This window comes from Pseudophryne corroboree, chromosome 7 (assembly GCF_028390025.1).
Source record: "Pseudophryne corroboree isolate aPseCor3 chromosome 7, aPseCor3.hap2, whole genome shotgun sequence".
NCBI lineage: Eukaryota > Metazoa > Chordata > Amphibia > Anura > Myobatrachidae > Pseudophryne > Pseudophryne corroboree.
The window spans coordinates 480149018-480169391 of record NC_086450.1 but is presented as its reverse complement, the minus strand read 5'-3'; the positions used below and the strand labels follow the sequence as shown (position 1 = coordinate 480169391).

General features: G+C 45.3%; 2 protein-coding genes across 2 annotated transcripts; one reads left to right on the top strand and one right to left on the bottom strand.

Annotated features, from left to right (window-relative positions):
- Nucleotides 1-6026: 6026 nt before the first annotated feature.
- On the top strand, nucleotides 6027-7100 carry LOC134944391 (taste receptor type 2 member 40-like). Its single transcript, XM_063932971.1, has one exon. The coding sequence runs from the start codon at nucleotides 6027-6029 to the stop codon at nucleotides 7098-7100; it is 1074 nt and encodes a 357-aa protein (XP_063789041.1).
- A 9161-nt stretch (nucleotides 7101-16261) lies between these two features.
- LOC134944389 (keratin-associated protein 6-2-like) lies at nucleotides 16262-16615 on the bottom strand. Its single transcript, XM_063932970.1, has one exon. The coding sequence runs from the start codon at nucleotides 16613-16615 to the stop codon at nucleotides 16262-16264; it is 354 nt and encodes a 117-aa protein (XP_063789040.1).
- Between the last annotated feature and the right edge of the window lie 3759 nt (nucleotides 16616-20374).

The window sequence follows — 20374 nt, the reverse complement described above, 5'->3', positions numbered from 1 at the left end:
AGCAGCAAGACAATGAGCAGTGATACTGAGCACTGATGAGGATACTAGACCTGACACTGAGCAGCGAGATGCAGCACTGGACTATTGTACTGTAGTATACTGGTCACCACAATGCAGCACAGATACTGAGCACTGATATTGAGCTGATATTGAGCTTTCCACTCAGAGAACATAGCCACGTCCTCTCGCTCTCCCGACAATGCACGAGTGAAAATGGCGGCGACGCGCGGCTCTTTATATGGAATCCGTATCTCGTGAGAATCCGACAGCGGGATGATGACGTTTTGCCTCGTTCGGGTTTTCCGAGTCATGCGGGAAGAACCGAGGCTGCCTCGGACCCGTTTAAACCACGTGGAGTTTGGGGGGATTCAGTTCTCGGAGAACCAAACCCACTCATCTCTACTTCTAAGCATAGTTTCATTGTTGGCTATAGCAAAAAATATGTCCAGCTTGGCTGCTGGAGAGCTGATTGAACAATGGTGGTCATTCCATGTTGTTCGCTCGCAAGCTGCTATTAGCAGCTTTGCACACGCTAAGCCGCCGCCTACTGGGAGTGAATCTTAGCATAGTAAAATTGCGAACGAAAGATTAGCAGAATTGCGAATAGACACTTCTTAGCAGTTTCTGAGTAGCTCCATGCTTACTCGGCAACTGCGATCAGTTCAGTCAGTTTCGTTCCTGGTTTGACGTCACAAACACACCCAGCGTTCGACCAGACACTCCCCCGTTTCTTCAGACACTCCCGCGTTTTTCCCAGAAACGGCAGCGTTTTTTCACACACACCCATAAAACGTCCAGTTTCCGCCCAGAAACACCCACTTCCTGTCAATCACATTACGATAACCAGAACGAAGAAAAAACCTCTTAATGCCGTGAGTAAAATACCTAACTGCATAGCAAATTTACTTGGCGCAGTCGCAGTGCGAACATTGCGCATGCGCAATTAGCGGAAAATCGATGCGATGCGAAGAAAATTACAGAGCGAACAACTCGGAATGAGGGCCAATATCTTCTTATTTAGGGATCCTCAAAGTTTGTCCTGCAGATCTTCCAGATATACATTGTTGTACTTTACTTCTTCTTCAATAACGTCAACATTCTAGATCAGGTTTGCATTGTATTACTATGTTGTTGTTTTTTTTTGCTCCCTCTCTATTCAGCTACGATTTCTCATCGGGAAATGACCTTATTATTATATATTTGCCTGCAATGAGTTCACATTACGGGAAGAATGCCAGGTCGCAGAATATCAGAGCAGGAGCTTACCATACCACATAACCAACACAGTTGGCGGCGGTCACAGGTATTGATGTTCCCACTACCCAGTATTTAAAAGGGAGCTGGTGGAGGCTTATTATCGGGGGACAGTGCCGTAGCTAGACATTTTAGCACCGTGTGCAAGAAACAGCACCGGTCCCCTATATACAAAACAGGGCCAGTGCGCGCTGTAGCTGCGAGCCAAAAATCTAGGGGCACGGCTTCACAGGGAAGCGGCATGGTCTTAAAATAATACCAATTCATGTTACAATGTACAGAAGTCTCCATTATTCAAATGATGACGCATAGTAGCCCCTGTCACACATTACTCCAGATAGAGCCCCATTTTACACATTACTCCAGATAGAGCCCCTATCACACATTATGCCAGGTAGAGTCTCCTTTTACACAGTACAGCAGGTAGAGTCCCATTTTACACAGTACGGCAGGTAGAGCCCCCTTTTGCACAGTACGGCAGGCAGAGTCCCCTTTTACACAGTACAGCAGGCAGAGTCCCCTTTTACACAGTATGCCAGGTAGAGTCCCCTTTTACACAGTAAGGCAGGCAGAGCTCCCTTTTACACAGTATGGCAGGCAGAGTTCCCTTTTACACAGTACAGCAGGCAGAGCTGCCTTTTACACATTACAGCAGGCAGAGTTCCCTTTTACACAGTATGGCAGGTAGAGTCCCCTTTTACACAGTATGGCAGGTAGAGTCCCCTTTTACACATTAGACAGGTAGAGTACCCTTTTACACATTAGGCAGGTAGAGTCCCCTTTTACACATAACGGTAGTTAGAGCACCATTTTACACATTACAGCAGATAGAATCCGCTTTTTACACATGAGGCAGGCAGATTGCCCCTTTTTTACACATTATGGCAGCAGAGTCCCCATTTTTTACACATTACAGCAGCAGAGTCCCCCTTCTTTACACATTAGGCATGCAGAGTCCCCATTTTTACATATTTGGCAGGCTGAGTCAGAGAGTGAGAGTGAGACTGTAAGTATTATACTTACCTGTGACCAGCCAGCAGGCCTCTCCTCTTTTCCGCCCTATGCTGTGCTCTTTGCAGTGCAGGACATTGTGGTCAGGCTGGGAGAGATCTCATATCTCCAAGCACACAGGGGGAGCGGAGGGGGAGCTGCAGCACTGCCCGGCTACCAATGTGAGAAGAGGTAGCCGACCAATGCAGCTAAGCAGTGATGGCGGAGGGATGCGGACACCTCAGTGCGGCAGCAGAGTGGACAGGTGGGTGTTGCCGGTGGTCCTGCTCCCATCTGCACTATCTGTACTGTGTGCAAGGCACTATTGGCACACACCTAGTTATGGCCCAGAGAGGGGGTATTGGGAACATAAGCTCCCGCTATCCAAAACTTTTCAGAATGGAACCCAGTGACAGTAGCGGTAACGTGAGAAGGCAAAATGACTGGTACCTTATACTTGCCATCATGCCGCCCCCACATCTGTTGCCTCCTCTGCCTATGTGGGTAATGCTCTGGTGGCTCTGTTGCTGATTTAGCTGCCAGGACTGCCTCCACTGCCTATTTCCTTCTTGCTCCCATAGTTCTGATCACAGCTGCTCCAGTCATAACGTTAGCTCTGGTCCTCTTCACCAGCACCGCCAGAACTGACTGACACAGCAATGCGTCCATCACCTGATATGGTAACCCTGACACCCCCTGCATCATATAGCTGAGACACACAGCTGGCAGGCAGAGGATCCACAGCCTTGGTGTCTCCTCCAGCCATGACATTGGTTTCAGCTTCTGTTGACCCCAGGCCTCCCAGTTCCAGGAGAAATAACCAGGAGTAGTAAACACGGCCAGAACGGCCTGACATTGCAGCAGGAATAGCCAAATGGAGGGGCATTCACCAGGCTTGAATGAAGATATAGGAGTTTATTCAAATACAGGCATACTCAGCTCATCAACATCTCACAGCAGAGCAGCGGAAAGCACAGAATTCCAATTATTGTTGCAGTCCACTGCTCTGCTGTCAGACGAGCCTTCTCACAGATACAGACTGGTGTTACTGCTGTGTCTGACATGCCACTACACCGACTGGTATCTTATTCTGAGTGCATACTTAAGGTAATTATTACATGACACTAGAGATTGACATTACTCTGTATTTGAATGTTAGTCCAATATGATTGTGATATGTTACACTTCCCATGGGTGTGCTCTCGATTAGTTGGCGGTGGCTCCCTTAGATCACTTTAGGTCAGTGGTTCTCAAAATGTGTGCCGTGGCCCCCTTGGGTGCCTTAGGACACTTGCAGTGGAACCCTAGGTTTGTGGTCCAGGAAAAATTCTAATTATTTATGGTCAATATAATAGACAAAACCAGAGCTGGTGGCTGACAGTCATAAACTATGTGGACAGAAGTGAAGTTTGTCCCTCACCACACAACTGAACCTAAAGATGACATATAAAAACAGTTTACTTCATTTAATATTTTTTTTCTGAATAAGACATTTTTGACCTAGGGGTGCCGTGAAAAAAAAAAATCTGTTACTCTAGGGAGCCGAGATTTAAATACGTTTGGTTACCACTGGTTTAGGTATAAATATGGGAGAGCGGCATTCTTTTATGTCTCTTGACAAAGGTCCATGTGGGGCCCAAATCATTGATGAGTTGAATTATGTCAGTATTTGAAAAAACTCCAATATCTTCATTCCGGTCTGGTAAGTGCACCCTCCATTTGACTATTTGCATGTGGAGCTGCTGAACCCCTATTTTGGTTGCTACCCCAATAAGTTTAGGGACATGGCATGAGTGTGGACCTACTGGAACTACTGTATATCTCACACACTTACAAAGTTCACAAGAGGGTGCACCGGTAATAACAATACAATAGCCACTCCACCAGGGGATCATGAAGAAGGGAAAACCAACACTCCAAGATATAGAAAGAATTTAGCCCATTTATTAGTAGGCACAAAACGCCATCATATCAAAATGTACAGTTATAATACTTATCACCATAGTAGCCTAGGCAGTAGGGAGAGAAGGTCATAGGTCATAGCTGTTTCGGTCGGTGACCACCTTTCTCAATGATCTGCCATAGCTCTATTCTCCTTATGCAATGAGCCATGGCACACTAGGAGCAAGAGAGACGCCAGCTCCCATGTGACTTGGCCAGCTCCCATGTGACTTGGCCAGCTCCCATGTGACTTGGCCAGCTCCCATGTGACTTGGCCAGCTCCTAGGGACTTTTTCTCCTGAAAATGCGTCTTAATCACAGCGCACAGACCTTGCTGATTTACATGATACAGTATGTGGCAGGACTATGCTGATTCATTCCTGATCTCTGCTGTGCGTGTTCACACAGCGGGTGATCAGGTACTAAATGCACGTGCTCAAGCACCGCAATGCGCACGCGCGTCAGACAACAACAAGGGGCATTGCCGGCCTGCGATGGGCTGGTGCAAAAAATCCGATCGCACGGGCGTTTGCAAGGTGATTGACAGGAGGAGGCCGTGTGTGGGTGGTAACTGACCGTTTACAGGGAGTGTCTGTAAAAACGCAGACAAGCCCAAGCAAATTCAGGGAGGGTGTGTGACGTCAGCTCCGGCCCCGAGCAGCCTCTTCTCATCGCACTATGGGGGTCATTCCGACCTGATCGCACGCTAGGTTTTTTTGCTGTGGTGCGATCAGGTCAAAACTGCGCATGCACCGCAGTGCGCATGTGTGTCGTACGGATACAAAGCGGATCGTTGCTGAGTGATGGATTTAACGAAGAATCCATTCGCACAGCCGATCGCAAGGAGATTGACAGGACAAAGGCGTTTGTGGGTGGCACTGGCAACTGACCGTTTTCTGGGAGTGTTTAGAAAAACACAGGCGTGTCCAAGCGTTTGCAGGGCGGGTGTCTGACGTTAATTCCGGGCCTGGACAGGTTGAAGTGATCGCAGCGGCTGAGTAAGTTCAAACCTACTCAGAAACTGCACAAAACTTTTTTGTACTGCTCGGCTGCACATGCGATTGCACACTTGCAAAGCAAAAATACACTCCCCTATAGGCGGCGACTATCTGATCGCAGCGCTGCAAAAATACACTCCCCTATAGGCGGCGACTATCTGATCGCAGCGCTGCAAAAAGTAGCTAGCGAGCAATCAACTCGGAATGACCCCCTATAGGAGTAAGTCCTGGGCTGCACAGAAACTGCAAACACTGGATTTTTGCAACTCGGCGTACACATGGGATCGCACACTTGCACGGCGAATTTACACTCACACTGGAGGTGGTGATTATCTGATCGCAGGACAGCAAAGTTGGCAGCCCAGCGACCAGGTCTGAATGACCCCCAATATTCTGTGTGCAACTGCTGCTGTATCTGGTTGTCAATCTTATCCACATAGCAATGCGAATAAGACACATTTTGGGGGGAAAAATGCACAAAAAGTTGCTCAGCGTTAGTAAACTCGCTGATGACTAGGCACGACTACAGTGGCTGTTTAACTTGATGGCACCTGTAAGATGAGGGAGCACACATCTGTACATCTCTCCTCACCTGAACTGCTTAGAGCATACAGTCAGCTGAAACACAAATAATTATTGTAGTAATGCTACCTGCGTGATCATTTGTGTAAGTCTAGTACAGCACCACTTGCACACAGGATTTGCATTCAGCCAGTTTACCTGTAATCCTAGACGGTCACGTTTTGCATACACTTAAACTTAACCCAATATGAGGACATCATTATTTCAGCTACCTGAACTAAGAATAAGCTGTGGTTATATACTACCTGTCTGCCTCGCAATATGGGAGGTAAAAGTAGGATTTGCAAGGTCAGAGTTTATACACTGATTGCATGTTACAGATACGTCTATAAATATAATGAGCCATCGTCACCTTCCCTCACACAACAAGCCACCGGGGAAGACAGAGTAACCTTATTCCAGACGTCTCAGTATACTCTCCTTCATACTGTAGCGTCTGACATGGGTAATCCTGATACTATGACTTGTCTTGTAATATTAGCACTTGAGGCTGTTGCTGGATTATTTTCCAATTTCTTTATCATATTCTCACTAACTGGCTGCAAAAGGAGAAATATTGTCGCCAGCAACATCATCCTGATATCTTTGTGCATATCTAATGTATTCTACACAATTACAGTAACTGCAAACATTGTCATTCGCATCATGTGGCTGCGTGTGCTTAGTGTAACGTATGTTTATAAAATTATCAGCTATATGACCATGTACACCATTACATCCAGCACATGGCTCACGGCCAGTCTTTGCGTGTTCTACTTCATCAAAATCGTAGACATTCCGTCCCGCGTGCTGGCATGGATGAAGAAGAAGATCGATGCGGTTGTCCGGGGGATGATACTAACAGCAGAAATTGTTTCTCTTTGCGGAGGTTTCTTATCACTTCTTATTTCCAGCCAACTACTGGCCCAGCAGAACTCATCTCTAAGTGCAGCAAATGTCACCTTAGAGTCACCAAGTCTGAAGTTCATGAGCATCGTCCTAATTCTCAACGCTTCACCTGCCCTTGTTGCAATAACAGCCATGGCCGGCAGTGCCGGGTACCTCAAGCTGTACGACCATCAGAAGAAGAGGAACATTGCGACGTTTGGTAACAACCATGTGAGAGATTGTCACCGCGCTGTTCACACCATGGTGTATCTCATAGTTCTCTTGATATTACTAATTCTTGTTATGGTAATTGTTGGACTGGATGTATTTGCTGAGAGTAGTTGGGAATACTGGATCTGTGTGATGATTCACTTTTCACTTGTCGCAGTTGAGTCCGCCATCCTTATCCACGGTAACCCTAAGGTACAGCAATCCTTAAAACAAATATTAAGTGTCTTGCATATCTGATATGGATCCAATCTGGAACGGATGCCATTTCTACTTTTACTCTGCAGTGTATTCACCTTCAATACTATATGTACATACAGTACACAAATAGAGGTAACACTTGTATAAAATGTCTCATAAGAACTGCAGATCCCCTTATTCCAAGAATCTGAAATCCTGCCGGAAGCTCTTCTGTCAATACAGAACAACAAGGCGGCTTCACAGTGTGCGTAAAAGTTTTATTAAAAATCACTAAAAGCAATGAGTAATTCAGTAGGATAATGCTTGTAGCAAAGTTACAGCAGTGTGGACTTGTTACCACATGGTTTTAGTAATGTATACTCCACCGGGCATTCCGCAGTCACTGTCTCTGGGGTCTTCCGTGTAACACACACCACACCAGCAGTTATCCACAGAGGTCGCGGTGTGTCAGAATACACCAGTCCTGGGGAGTGTCGGCAGTGTCATCAAAGCTCCTCCATAACACATTTCATCATTGACTACTATATTGTGGAGTGGAGAGAGTGAAGTGCCTAATAGTGTAGGAAGTCACAGTACAATCTGAGCCATAAATAAGCTTATGAAACGCGTTGCTGCAGACTGTAGTCCTTTGATCTAGGAACAGCGCTCTCACAGGAGTGAGACCTTTATGTACTGGCTGCGGATCTGTTCATCAGATGATTAAATCCATGGACAGTGTGATAGCTGCTTGACTTGTCTGTGCATAAAGTGAAATACAATGAGCCCCAACAGAATCTATTACGTGTCATTAGTGATCGCTAAGAAAAGGATAACGAGGTTACGACTATATGATGGATAAACAGTGGCATAAGTTCGTCACAGTCGCCCGGAGGCAAGATAAATATTGGTGCCCCCCTATTTCCTATATTAAGATAAATATATGTATGTTTGTGTGCGTGTGTGCGTGTGTGTATATGCAGTGTTCTGAAAAAAATGTATATACTGTATTTATACATTTAATTGTCTTTTATTTTAAATCACAAATTTCTTAGCAGTCATACCCAGGATTAGAACCCATGACCTGTTACACGGACAGCAAACACTTTACTGATGGAGCTATTTGCTCCTGTAGAGGAAGCATGAGAATTCTAACTATATGAAGTTACGTGTAATTGTCAGAGAAGTATCTTCATATAGTTAAAATTCTCATATTTCCTATACAGGACTAAACAGCTTCATCAGTAAGGTGTCTGCTTCCAGTGTAACAGGTTGTGGTTTCTAATCCTGGGTATGACACTTGTAAAATGTGTATATTTAGTATAATAAAGAGGGTGTGATCTGTAAGGTGCAGGGACCAGTGAGGAAGTCGGCCACTGAAAAGACAGCGACAGTTATCAATTAACTTAATTCAATGGTGTCACAGAATGGGAGGAGATGTGCCCCCTTCAGAGCAGGAGCCCGGCGGCAGATGACTCCATTGCCTCCCAGAGTTCTGCCTCTGTGGATAAATCTTCTTAAAAATAAGATCTTTGTGTTACTGTCTTTCCTATTAGTAAATACCCTACACATTGCTATGAATAAATATCATGGTCTCTGGGAGTAATAATAATAATAATAATAATAATAATACAAATACAGTATACCACCCAACAGAATGTGTGCTGCAACTGCAATGAGGACAGGACAATAAACACCTCTATAACGTTCCACTGTAAAGAGATTAGTAACAATAGAGAACAGTCAGCAAAATACAAAATTAAAGACAAATATTTCTTGTAATACTTTAACACATAAAACAACACCCCAGAAATACACAATCTATCCCGAACCCTGGTGCAGGTAGTCATGTACCCAAAAGCTCTAATAAATAATTAAATTTAAAAAAAGTACCACTACCTACCTCCAGCATTATACGCACCAGGCAGGTCACAGCGTGATCCCCTGCCATACAGTAATGTGATCCTGCTCCATCCTTTTCTTATTTACACTGTTAATGTCGATTTGATTACCTTATAATATTCACTATATGGGTAAGAGACTTAATACGCAATTGGCGTATGGGGTACCGTAAGGGTACGCACTTAGCGTAGCATACGCTCGGCCGTGATCGAGACGCACATGCGGCACGCTCGCTCACAGCTTACGCTTGGTGTCGAGCACGCTATAGGCGAGCGACTACCGTAATGCTACGCTACCAGCGTAGCGGACGCTCGGGACCACGAGGAGATCACGAGCGGCGCAGACGCTCACAAGATGATAATCAGTAAACCTTGAATGTAACACACAGAAAGGATACTCTTATGTTGTAAACCTTGTTCTGAAACACTGTAGCGATATAACGCTGCTTAACCTGATTAACACTAAAGCTGTTTGAGCGATCGAGACGCTCCTATTACCCACTGCAATGTAATGAACACACGATACCGTGCTAAGGATCCAACACCTTTACTAACAAGCTTTTAAGTTATATCGAAAAAGGTAAACAGTTCACAAGTCATACACTACAGGCTAACATATAATTCTAACAGATTATCTAGACAGAAATATACAATAGTAAACAATCGCTAATACAAATACATAGACTAAGAATGAATGGCTAACATTACACGGGTAACAAAGTGGCAACAGAGAAACATACCATACGGGGAACACTCGCAGGCGCAACCGGAATCCAGTCCTCCAATTATCAGCGATAACTGTTGAAGAGAGAGTACTGGCCGGTCTGGGGACAGTGACCCTTATATAAACAACATACAGTGTACTTCAAAGGGCCCTACAACCTTATTGTTCATTGGACACAGGAATGTCTCTCTGCACTATATCAAAAGGTCATAGGTTAGTTTGAACAGGTGGGCTGTGACTATTTCAAACAGCTCAGGTGGGAGGGAATCTCCGGATTCCCGCCGCATGGATAATGAACTGCAAATATAGGATATGTCCAGAAATTACTAATGGCCATAACTATACGCAGGAGCGATTAATCTATACCTAACCAACACCGGATTGTTGCTATTAAAATACTCTTCGGTTAGGTACCAGACACCACTGTTCAACCTTAATCAGACCCTTTGTATCACGAAAAGAGGGATTCCCATGTCCATGAGCAAGTCACTTTAACCAAACTTACAGTTATTACTAAGGGGAACATTACCTATAAAACCTGCTATGTGGATTTATTAAGGAGCGATTGAGTCGCTCGCTAGACGCGCACAAACTCTACCGTAAGTGCACATACCATGCGCTCAAGCGCACGCCCGTACAGGCGCCGTCACGCATTTGCGAGTATGTGCACGCACGCCAGTGAAAGTGCATGTGCAGCGGGCAAGCGCATGAGGTGAATATATGGCAACGTGCAGCGTGATATTTTTCTGACTTTGACAACACCTCTATAGAGGATATAAACTTCATCTGAACTGGATAGCTACAAACTGAATGCCCCTGTCCAAATATTATTATTATTATTATTATTATTATTATTATTCTAAATCATGTCCTGCTGGAGAATAGCACTATACAGATATTATTATTATTATTATTATTATTATTATTATTATTAGTTATTCATAGAATTGATTAGCAATGTTAGCAATTGCCTCTGTCACACATTGCAGTTTTAGCACCAGTTACTGTGCCCAGCGGTATCATGCCACGCCCATCTGTTTCCCCCCTGGTCACACCTGGCATCCCTGAGTCTTGCATGCTGCATGGGTGTCTGGTGTTTGTCCTCCTGTCGGTTCAAGTGGCAGCAGTGTATGGGTGTGGCCATCTTGGATTTTCAGACATGACTCCATCTGTCAACTAGATTCCAGCAGCCAAACACACATGACCTGTTCAGCCAATAGGGACTGGGAGTGCCCTATTCAAACCATCTGCTGAGTTCAGCTCATTGCCAGAACAACTCACTTCCTTCAGAAAACAGGCTCCCGGCAGCAGGGGCTTCCAGCTCTCTGACATTTCCTGCATCTGGTTCTGCCTTCAGAGATCTGCATTCACAAAGTGCATCTGCTTCTGTTTCTGGCTCCTGTGAGCAGCATTTATTGCATCTGCATTTGACTTTGTTTCAGTGATTTGCACTCACACACTGCATCTGCATCAGTCTCCAGTAACCTGCACAGACAGTGCGTACCTTATCAAAGACTTCATCTCCAGCTACATTTATCATCTGGGCTTTCCTGCACTCTTATCTACATCCTACTCTCAGCACTGTGCAGCGAATCAAGATCCCCCTGCAGGCTGTCACAGGTATTACAGGCACTCTGTTGTAGTCACACCTATTACCTGTTCCTTCTTTGCAGCTCTGAACACAGTATAAATCAAATACTATATTAAATCAGTGTATTCACAAGCACCTATATGTATCTCCCTTGTATTGGTATAAAGAGAAGGAGTATATTCAAAGCCTCAATCTTCCACTATCCTTCTGCATACAAAGCTAATTCCATGGGTCCTGATCCAAATACAGAAACCACAGGGACGTGACAGTTTTTTAATTAAAGAAGATGCATTTTCAAGGTATCTTGTTGAAACCATGCTGACATTAAAATATTTGTTTGGGATTCATTGTTTCTGTGACCAAACTATAGGTACAAATTGTGTAATGTTCATGTAATGTTCTTTTATTTCATATTACTACTACTACTACTACTACTACTACTACTACTACTACTACTACTACTTCTATTACTACTACTACTACTACTACTACTACTACTACTACTACTACTAATCTTAATAATAATAATAATAATAATAATAATAATAATTATTATTATTATTATTATTATTATTATTATTATTATTTATATAGCACTTTTCTCCAGCAGGACTCAAGTCACTTTACAGACATAAAAACTCAGCACATACTGTAGCACAAAGCAATTAGTATTACAGCAAGTAGAAAACCACACGCAAAAAAAGTTATATATTTAAAGGATATACTGTATTTGTGTAAACATACACCTAACCTCAAATTGCATCAAATAGCCTCATTTGTGTCACAAATTTTGTAAATAAGATCTCACCATGCATTTCACCAAAGGACTCACCATGCATCTCACCATAGGACTCACCATGCATCTCACCATAGGACTCAACATGCATCTCACCATAGGACTCACCATGCATCTCACCATAGGATTCAACATGCATCTCACCATAAGACTCACCATGCATCTCACCATAGGACTCACCATGCATCTCACCATAGGATTCAACATGCATCTCACCATAAGACTCACCATGCATCTCACCATAGGACTCACCATGCATCTCACCATAGGACTCACCATGCATCTCACCATAGGACTCACCATGCATCTCACCATAGGATTCAACATGCATCTCACCATATGACTTACCATGCATCTCACCATAGGATTCAACATGCATCTCACCATAAGACTCACCATGCATCTCACCATAGGACTCATCATGCATCTCACCATAGGACTCACCATGCATCTCACCATAGGACTCACCATGCATCTCACCATACATCTCACCATAGGACTTAACATGCATCTCACCATAGGATTCAACATGCATCTCACCATAGGAATCACCATGCATCTCACCATAGGATTCAACATGCATCTCACCATAGGAATCACCATGCATCTCACCATAGGACTCACCATGCATCTCACCATAGGACTCACCATACATCTCACCATAGGACTCACCATGCATCTCATCATAGGACTCACCATGCATCTCACCATAGGACTCACCATGCATCTCACTATAGGACTCACCATGCATCTCACCATAGGACTTACCATGCATCTCACCATAGGACTCACCATACATCTCACCATAGGACTCACCATAGGAATCACCATGCATCTCACCATAGCAATCACCATGCATCTTACCATAGGACTTACCATGCATCTCACCATGGAACTCAACATGCATTTCACCACAGGGCGCACCATGCATCTCACCATAGCAATCCCCATGCATCTCACCATAGGACTCACCATGCATCTCACCATTGTGCTTACCATACATCTCGCCATAGTACTCACCATGCATCTCACCATAGGACTCACCATACATCTCACCATATGACTCACCATGCATCTCACCATAGGACTCACCATGCATCTCATCATAGGACTCACCATGCATCTCATCATAGGACTCACCATGCATCTCACCATAGGAGTCACCATGCATCTCACCATAGGACTTACCATGCATCTCACCATAGGACTTACCATGCATCTCACCATAGGACTCACCATACATCTCACCATAGGACTCACCATAGGAATCACCATGCATCTCACCATAGCAATCACCATGCATCTTACCATAGGACTTACCATGCATCTCACCATGGAACTCAACATGCATTTCACCATAGGGCGCACCATGCATCTCACCATAGCAATCCCCATGCATCTCACCCTAGGACTCACCATGCATCTCACCATTGTACTTACCATACATCTCGCCATAGTACTCACCAAGCATCTCACCATAGGACTCACCATACATCTCACCATAGGACTCACCATGCATCTCACCATAGGACTCACCATACATCTCACCATAGGACTCACCATGCATCTCACCAAGGAACTCAACATGCATTTCACACAGGGCGCACCATGCATCTCACCATAGCAATCCCCATGCATCTCACCATAGGACTCACCATACATCTCACCATAGGACTCACCATGCATCTCACCATAGGACTCACCATACATCTCACCATAGGACTCACCATGCATCTCATCATAGGACTCACCATGCATCTCACCATAGGACTCACCATGCATCTCACTATAGGACTCACCATGCATCTCACCATAGGACTCACCATGCATCTCACCATAGGACTCACCATGCATCTCACCATAGGACTCACCATGCATCTCACCATAGGATTCAACATGCATCTCACCATATGACTTACCATGCATCTCACCATAGGATTCAACATGCATCTCACCATAAGACTCACCATGCATCTCACCATAGGACTCATCATGCATCTCACCATAGGACTCACCATGCATCTCACCATAGGACTCACCATGCATCTCACCATACATCTCACCATAGGACTTAACATGCATCTCACCATAGCAATCCCCATGCATCTCACCATAGGACTCACCATGCATCTCACCATTGTACTTACCATACATCTCGCCATAGTACTCACCATGCATCTCACCATAGGACTCATCATGCATCTCACCATAGGACTCACCATGCATCTCACCATAGGACTCACCATGCATCTCACCATACATCTCACCATAGGACTTAACATGCATCTCACCATAGGATTCAACATGCATCTCACCATAGGAATCACCATGCATCTCACCATAGGATTCAACATGCATCTCACCATAGGAATCACCATGCATCTCACCATAGGACTCACCATGCATCTCACCATAGGACTCACCATGCATCTCATCATAGGACTCACCATGCATCTCACCATAGGACTCACCATGCATCTCACTATAGGACTCACCATGCATCTCACCATAGGACTTACCATGCATCTCACCATAGGACTCACCATACATCTCACCATAGGACTCACCATAGGAATCACCATGCATCTCACCATAGCAATCACCATGCATCTTACCATAGGACTTACCATGCATCTCACCATGGAACTCAACATGCATTTCACCACAGGGCGCACCATGCATCTCACCATAGCAATCCCCATGCATCTCACCATAGGACTCACCATGCATCTCACCATTGTACTTACCATACATCTCGCCATAGTACTCACCATGCATCTCACCATAGGACTCGCCATACATCTCACCATATGACTCACCATGCATCTCACCATAGGACTCACCATGCATCTCATCATAGGACTCACCATGCATCTCATCATAGGACTCACCATGCATCTCACCATAGGAGTCACCATGCATCTCACCATAGGACTTACCATGCATCTCACCATAGGACTTACCATGCATCTCACCATAGGACTCACCATACATCTCACCATAGGACTCACCATAGGAATCACCATGCATCTCACCATAGCAATCACCATGCATCTTACCATAGGACTTACCATGCATCTCACCATGGAACTCAACATGCATTTCACCATAGGGCGCACCATGCATCTCACCATAGCAATCCCCATGCATCTCACCCTAGGACTCACCATGCATCTCACCATTGTACTTACCATACATCTCGCCATAGTACTCACCAAGCATCTCACCATAGGACTCACCATACATCTCACCATAGGACTCACCATGCATCTCACCATAGGACTCACCATACATCTCACCATAGGACTCACCATGCATCTCACCAAGGAACTCAACATGCATTTCACCACAGGGCGCACCATGCATCTCACCATAGCAATCCCCATGCATCTCACCATAGGACTCACCATATATCTCACCATAGGACTCACCATGCATCTCACCATAGGACTCACCATACATCTCACCATAGGACTCACCATGCATCTCATCATAGGACTCACCATGCATCTCACCATAGGACTCACCATGCATCTCACTATAGGACTCACCATGCATCTCACCATAGGACTTACCATGCATCTCACCATAGGACTCACCATACATCTCACCATAGGACTCACCATAGGAATCACCATGCATCTCACCATAGCAATCACCATGCATCTTACCATAGGACTTACCATGCATCTCACCATGGAACTCAACATGCATTTCACCACAGGGCGCACCATGCATCTCACCATAGCAATCCCCATGCATCTCACCATAGGACTCACCATGCATCTCACCATTGTACTTACCATACATCTCGCCATAGTACTCACAATGCATCTCACCATAGGACTCACCATATATCTCACCATATGACTCACCATGCATCTCACCATAGGACTCACCATGCATCTCATCATAGGACTCACCATGTATCTCATCATAGGACTCACCATGCATCTCACCATAGGAGTCACCATGCATCTCACCATAGGACTTACCATGCATCTCACCATAGGACTTACCATGCATCTCACCATAGGACTCACCATACATCTCACCATAGGACTCACCATAGGAATCACCATGCATCTCACCATAGCAATCACCATGCATCTTACTATAGGACTTACCATGTATCTCACCATGGAACTCAACATGCATTTCACCATAGGGCGCACCATGCATCTCACCATAGCAATCCCCATGCATCTCACCCTAGGACTCACCATGCATCTCACCATTGTACTTACCATACATCTCGCCATAGTACTCACCAAGCATCTCACCATAGGACTCACCATACATCTCACCATAGGACTCACCATGCATCTCACCATAGGACTCACCATACATCTCACCATAGGACTCACCATGCATCTCACCAAGGAACTCAACATGCATTTCACCACAGGGCGCACCATGCATCTCACCATAGCAATCCCCATGCATCTCACCATAGGACTCACCATGCATCTCACCATTGTACTTACCATACATCTCGCCATAGTACTCACCATGCATCTCACCATAGGACTCATCATGCATCTCACCATAGGACTCACCATACATCTCACCATAGGACTCACCATGCATCTCATCATAGGACTCACCATGCATCTCACCATAGGACTCACCATGCATCTCACCATAGGACTCACCATGCATCTCACCATAGGACTCACCATGCATCTCACCATAGGACTCACCATGCATCTCACCATAGGTCTCACCATGCATCTCACCATAGGACTCACCATGCATCTCACCATAGGACTCACCATGCATCTCACCATAGGACTCACCATGCATCTCACCATAGGACTCACCATGCATCTCACCATAGGACTCACCATGCATCTCACCATAGGTCTCACCATGCATCTCACCTTAGGACTCACCATGCATCTCACCATAGGACTCACCATGCATCTCACCATAGGACTCACCATGCATCTCACCATAGGACTCACCATGCATCTCACCATAGGACTCACCATGCATCTCACCATAGGACTCACCATGCATCTCACCGTAGACATTTTAACAAAATATTCTTCTGACATATCTATTGCAACAATGGTACAATGCACGGATACCCTGGCTGCTGATTTGGTGCAGTGTGTGCAGCTGCTGATGTGGTGCAGTCAATAATCGGGGAAACAACAATAAACTTCTTCATGCCACATATTGTTGCTCTTAATATTTGATGTTACAAATCTTGTCATGCAGACGTCTAATCCTATGTGTCCAGGACATTGGGGGTTATTCAGAGTTGTTAGCAAACCAAAAAAGTTAGCAATTGGGCAAAACCATGCTGCACTGCAGGTGGGGCAGATGTAACATGTGCAGAGAGAGTTCAATTTGGGTAGAGTGTGTTAAACTGAAATCTACACAAAACCACTACAGGACATGAAATGTAAATCTGTCATGGTGCTCTGTAAGTAAGACTTACACTGAGCACACACTGAGCAGACAGTGAGCATACATTGAGCAGACACTAAGCATACACTGAGAACACACTGAGCAGACACTGAGCAGACACAGAGCATACACTGAGCATACACCGAGCAGACACTGAGCATATACTGAGCACACACTGAAAATACACTGAGAACACACTGAGCAGACACTGAGCATATACTGAGCACACACTGAGCAATCACTGAGCATACACTGAGAACACACTGGGCACACACACAGCACACACTGAGCATACACTGAGCAGACACTAAGAATACACTGAGCATGCACTGAGCACACACCGAGCAGGCACTGAGTATACACTGAGCACACACTGAGCATACAGTAAGCACACACTGAGCACACAATGAGCAATCACTGAGCATACACTGAGCACACACTGAGCATACAATGAGCAGACACTGAGCATACACTGAGCAGACACTAAGCATACACTGAAAATACACTGAGCACACACTGAGCAGACACTGAGCATATACTGAGCACACACTGAGCAATCACTGAGCATACACTGAAAACACACTGAGTACACACTGAGCATACACTGAGTAGACACTGAGCACACACTGAGAACACACACAGCACACACTGAGCAGACACTGAGCATACAATAAGCACACACTGAGCACACACTGAGCACACAATGAGCAATCACTGAGCATACACTGAGCATACAATGAGCAGACACTGAGCACACACTGAGCAGACACTGAGCAACCACAAAGCACATACTGTGCAAACACTGAGCACACACTGAGCAGTCACTGAGCACACACTAAGCGCACACTGGGCACACACTGAGCATGCACTCAGCATACACTGAGCACACACTGAGCACACACTGAGCATACACTGAGCACACACTGAGCACTATTTCAGACAGGGGTTAAATTGGTGGTGAATGAGGTGGATGATTTCTGTAATGGTAGGGGGAACTAGTTACATTTCCCCTATTGCCCTGCACAGTAATTCCAACAGAAAAGCATGCCCCATCCCCTATATCAATAGATGATGCAGGCAGCGCTAGTGTTACTGATGAGCTGCAGCCACCTCCCCCTTCCTCAGGTACTGGTGGCTCCATGGTCCTCCATCAACAGCCCACCCCTCCTGGTTCTGACACACTTGTGACATACCACAGCCACCACAGCGTGGCCCGCAACGGTCCGGACACACCTGCGTTGTCCGGACTGCGCCCCACCAATGGCGTTGGCATGCCCCCTCCCGCCCCGCAATGAGGCAGAGGCGATCAAAGCATTGAGATGCTTTTAGCATCTCACTGGGACTTACTGGGTGCTCACGCGCAGTGCGCATCCTGCACAAGCGAACTCCACAAAAGCCTTCAGAGTGTGATCGCTGCCGTTGCAGTGATCGCCTCTGAATCACCCCCAAAGTCTTAAGGGAAAAGCGGCTCTTATATGCATGATGACCTGCTGAGTGCACTCTATGAGTCTTACACTCAGGTGTCTGGGGTTATTGTCCAGAAGACAGAACACATGTCAAATCCACCCAATCAGCGCCTGCAATCACCTACTTCTCTGCATCATCCAGTCTAGGTATATTGTACAGATCATAACAGTATGAGCAGCTAAAACATACTGGAGTTTTGCAAGATGGGTCCTGCGTTGCAAAATCCAGTCTAGTCTTTCATCTCAAGCCACAATCCAGATGAGGATCCAGCTATGGTCATGTCCAGCAGACTGAAGTGGTGTGAGGACATGCAAAATCTAACATCACAAGCTTTTCTAGAAATATCCATTCGTGTGGATGCTCTGCAGCAGCAGATTACTACACACTATTTTTTAAGTTTTTGTTTTCCTTTCTACCGATAGATAACTCTGGTCATCTCATGGGTAAGCTCGTACTGTCAGCAGTGGCGTAAGTCCTGGTTGGCATCCCAGTACCTGTAGGTGTATAAAGTCTTAAGGGAAAAGTGGCACTCTACAAGTCTTACACCCAGGTGTCTGGGGTAATTGTCCATAAGATAAATCACGTGTCAAGTCCACCCAATCAACACCTGCAATCATCTAGTTCTCTGCATCATCCAGTCTAGGTATATCCCTCAGATCATAACAGGCACTAATTTAAAGTTTAGAGAAGGCAGAAGTTAATCTGCACACTATAATAATAAATTCTTTTATGGACACCAAAACATTTGGAGACAACTTCCCTGATTATTAATGCTTATATAATTCTATATTGTCATTGGGTGCTACCTGTAACAACCATGAATACCCTCAACAAAAAAAGAAGAAAAAAATGTTGTTGCATAATTCTGGCGCACACTGATATTATTAAAATATAGCTTTTATTATTTGCATTAAAATGCCATCTAGTGGCTAATACAGTAGCGAAATATATAGGATAAAAAAAATGACACATATAGAAGTATACTGGAGGTGATCAAAGATAGAGAACGGGAAAGACGAAATGAAAAGAAATGTCTGCTCCGTTTGTCTATTATCATTTTATATGTTATTACACACATGTAATTTGTATATTTTCCTCTGTAGTGCATATCACTATGGGGGTCATTCCGAGTTGATCGTAGCTGTGCTAAATTTAGCACAGCTACGATCATTCACAGTGACATGCGGGGGGACGCCCAACACAGGGCTAGTCCGCCCCGCATGTCAGTGCCGCCCCCCCTTCCCCCGCAGAAGTGCAAAGGCATCGCACAGCGTCAATGCCTTTGCACTTCAAGAGAAGCTCCCGACCAGCGCAGCTTTAGCGTGCTGGGCGGGAGCTACTCATCGCTCCCTGGCCCGCAGCGGCTGCGTGTGACATCATGCAGCCACCGCGGCACGCCCCCCCCAACGGTTCGGCCAAGCCTGCATTGGCAGGACCGCT

Excerpts from the sequence above, each read along its gene's own strand:
- LOC134944389 (XM_063932970.1), bottom strand. The coding sequence starts at position 16,615 with ATGTATGGTGAGTCCTATGGTGAGATGCATGATGAGTCCTATGGTGAG.
- LOC134944391 (XM_063932971.1), top strand. The coding sequence starts at position 6,027 with ATGGGAGGTAAAAGTAGGATTTGCAAGGTCAGAGTTTATACACTGATT.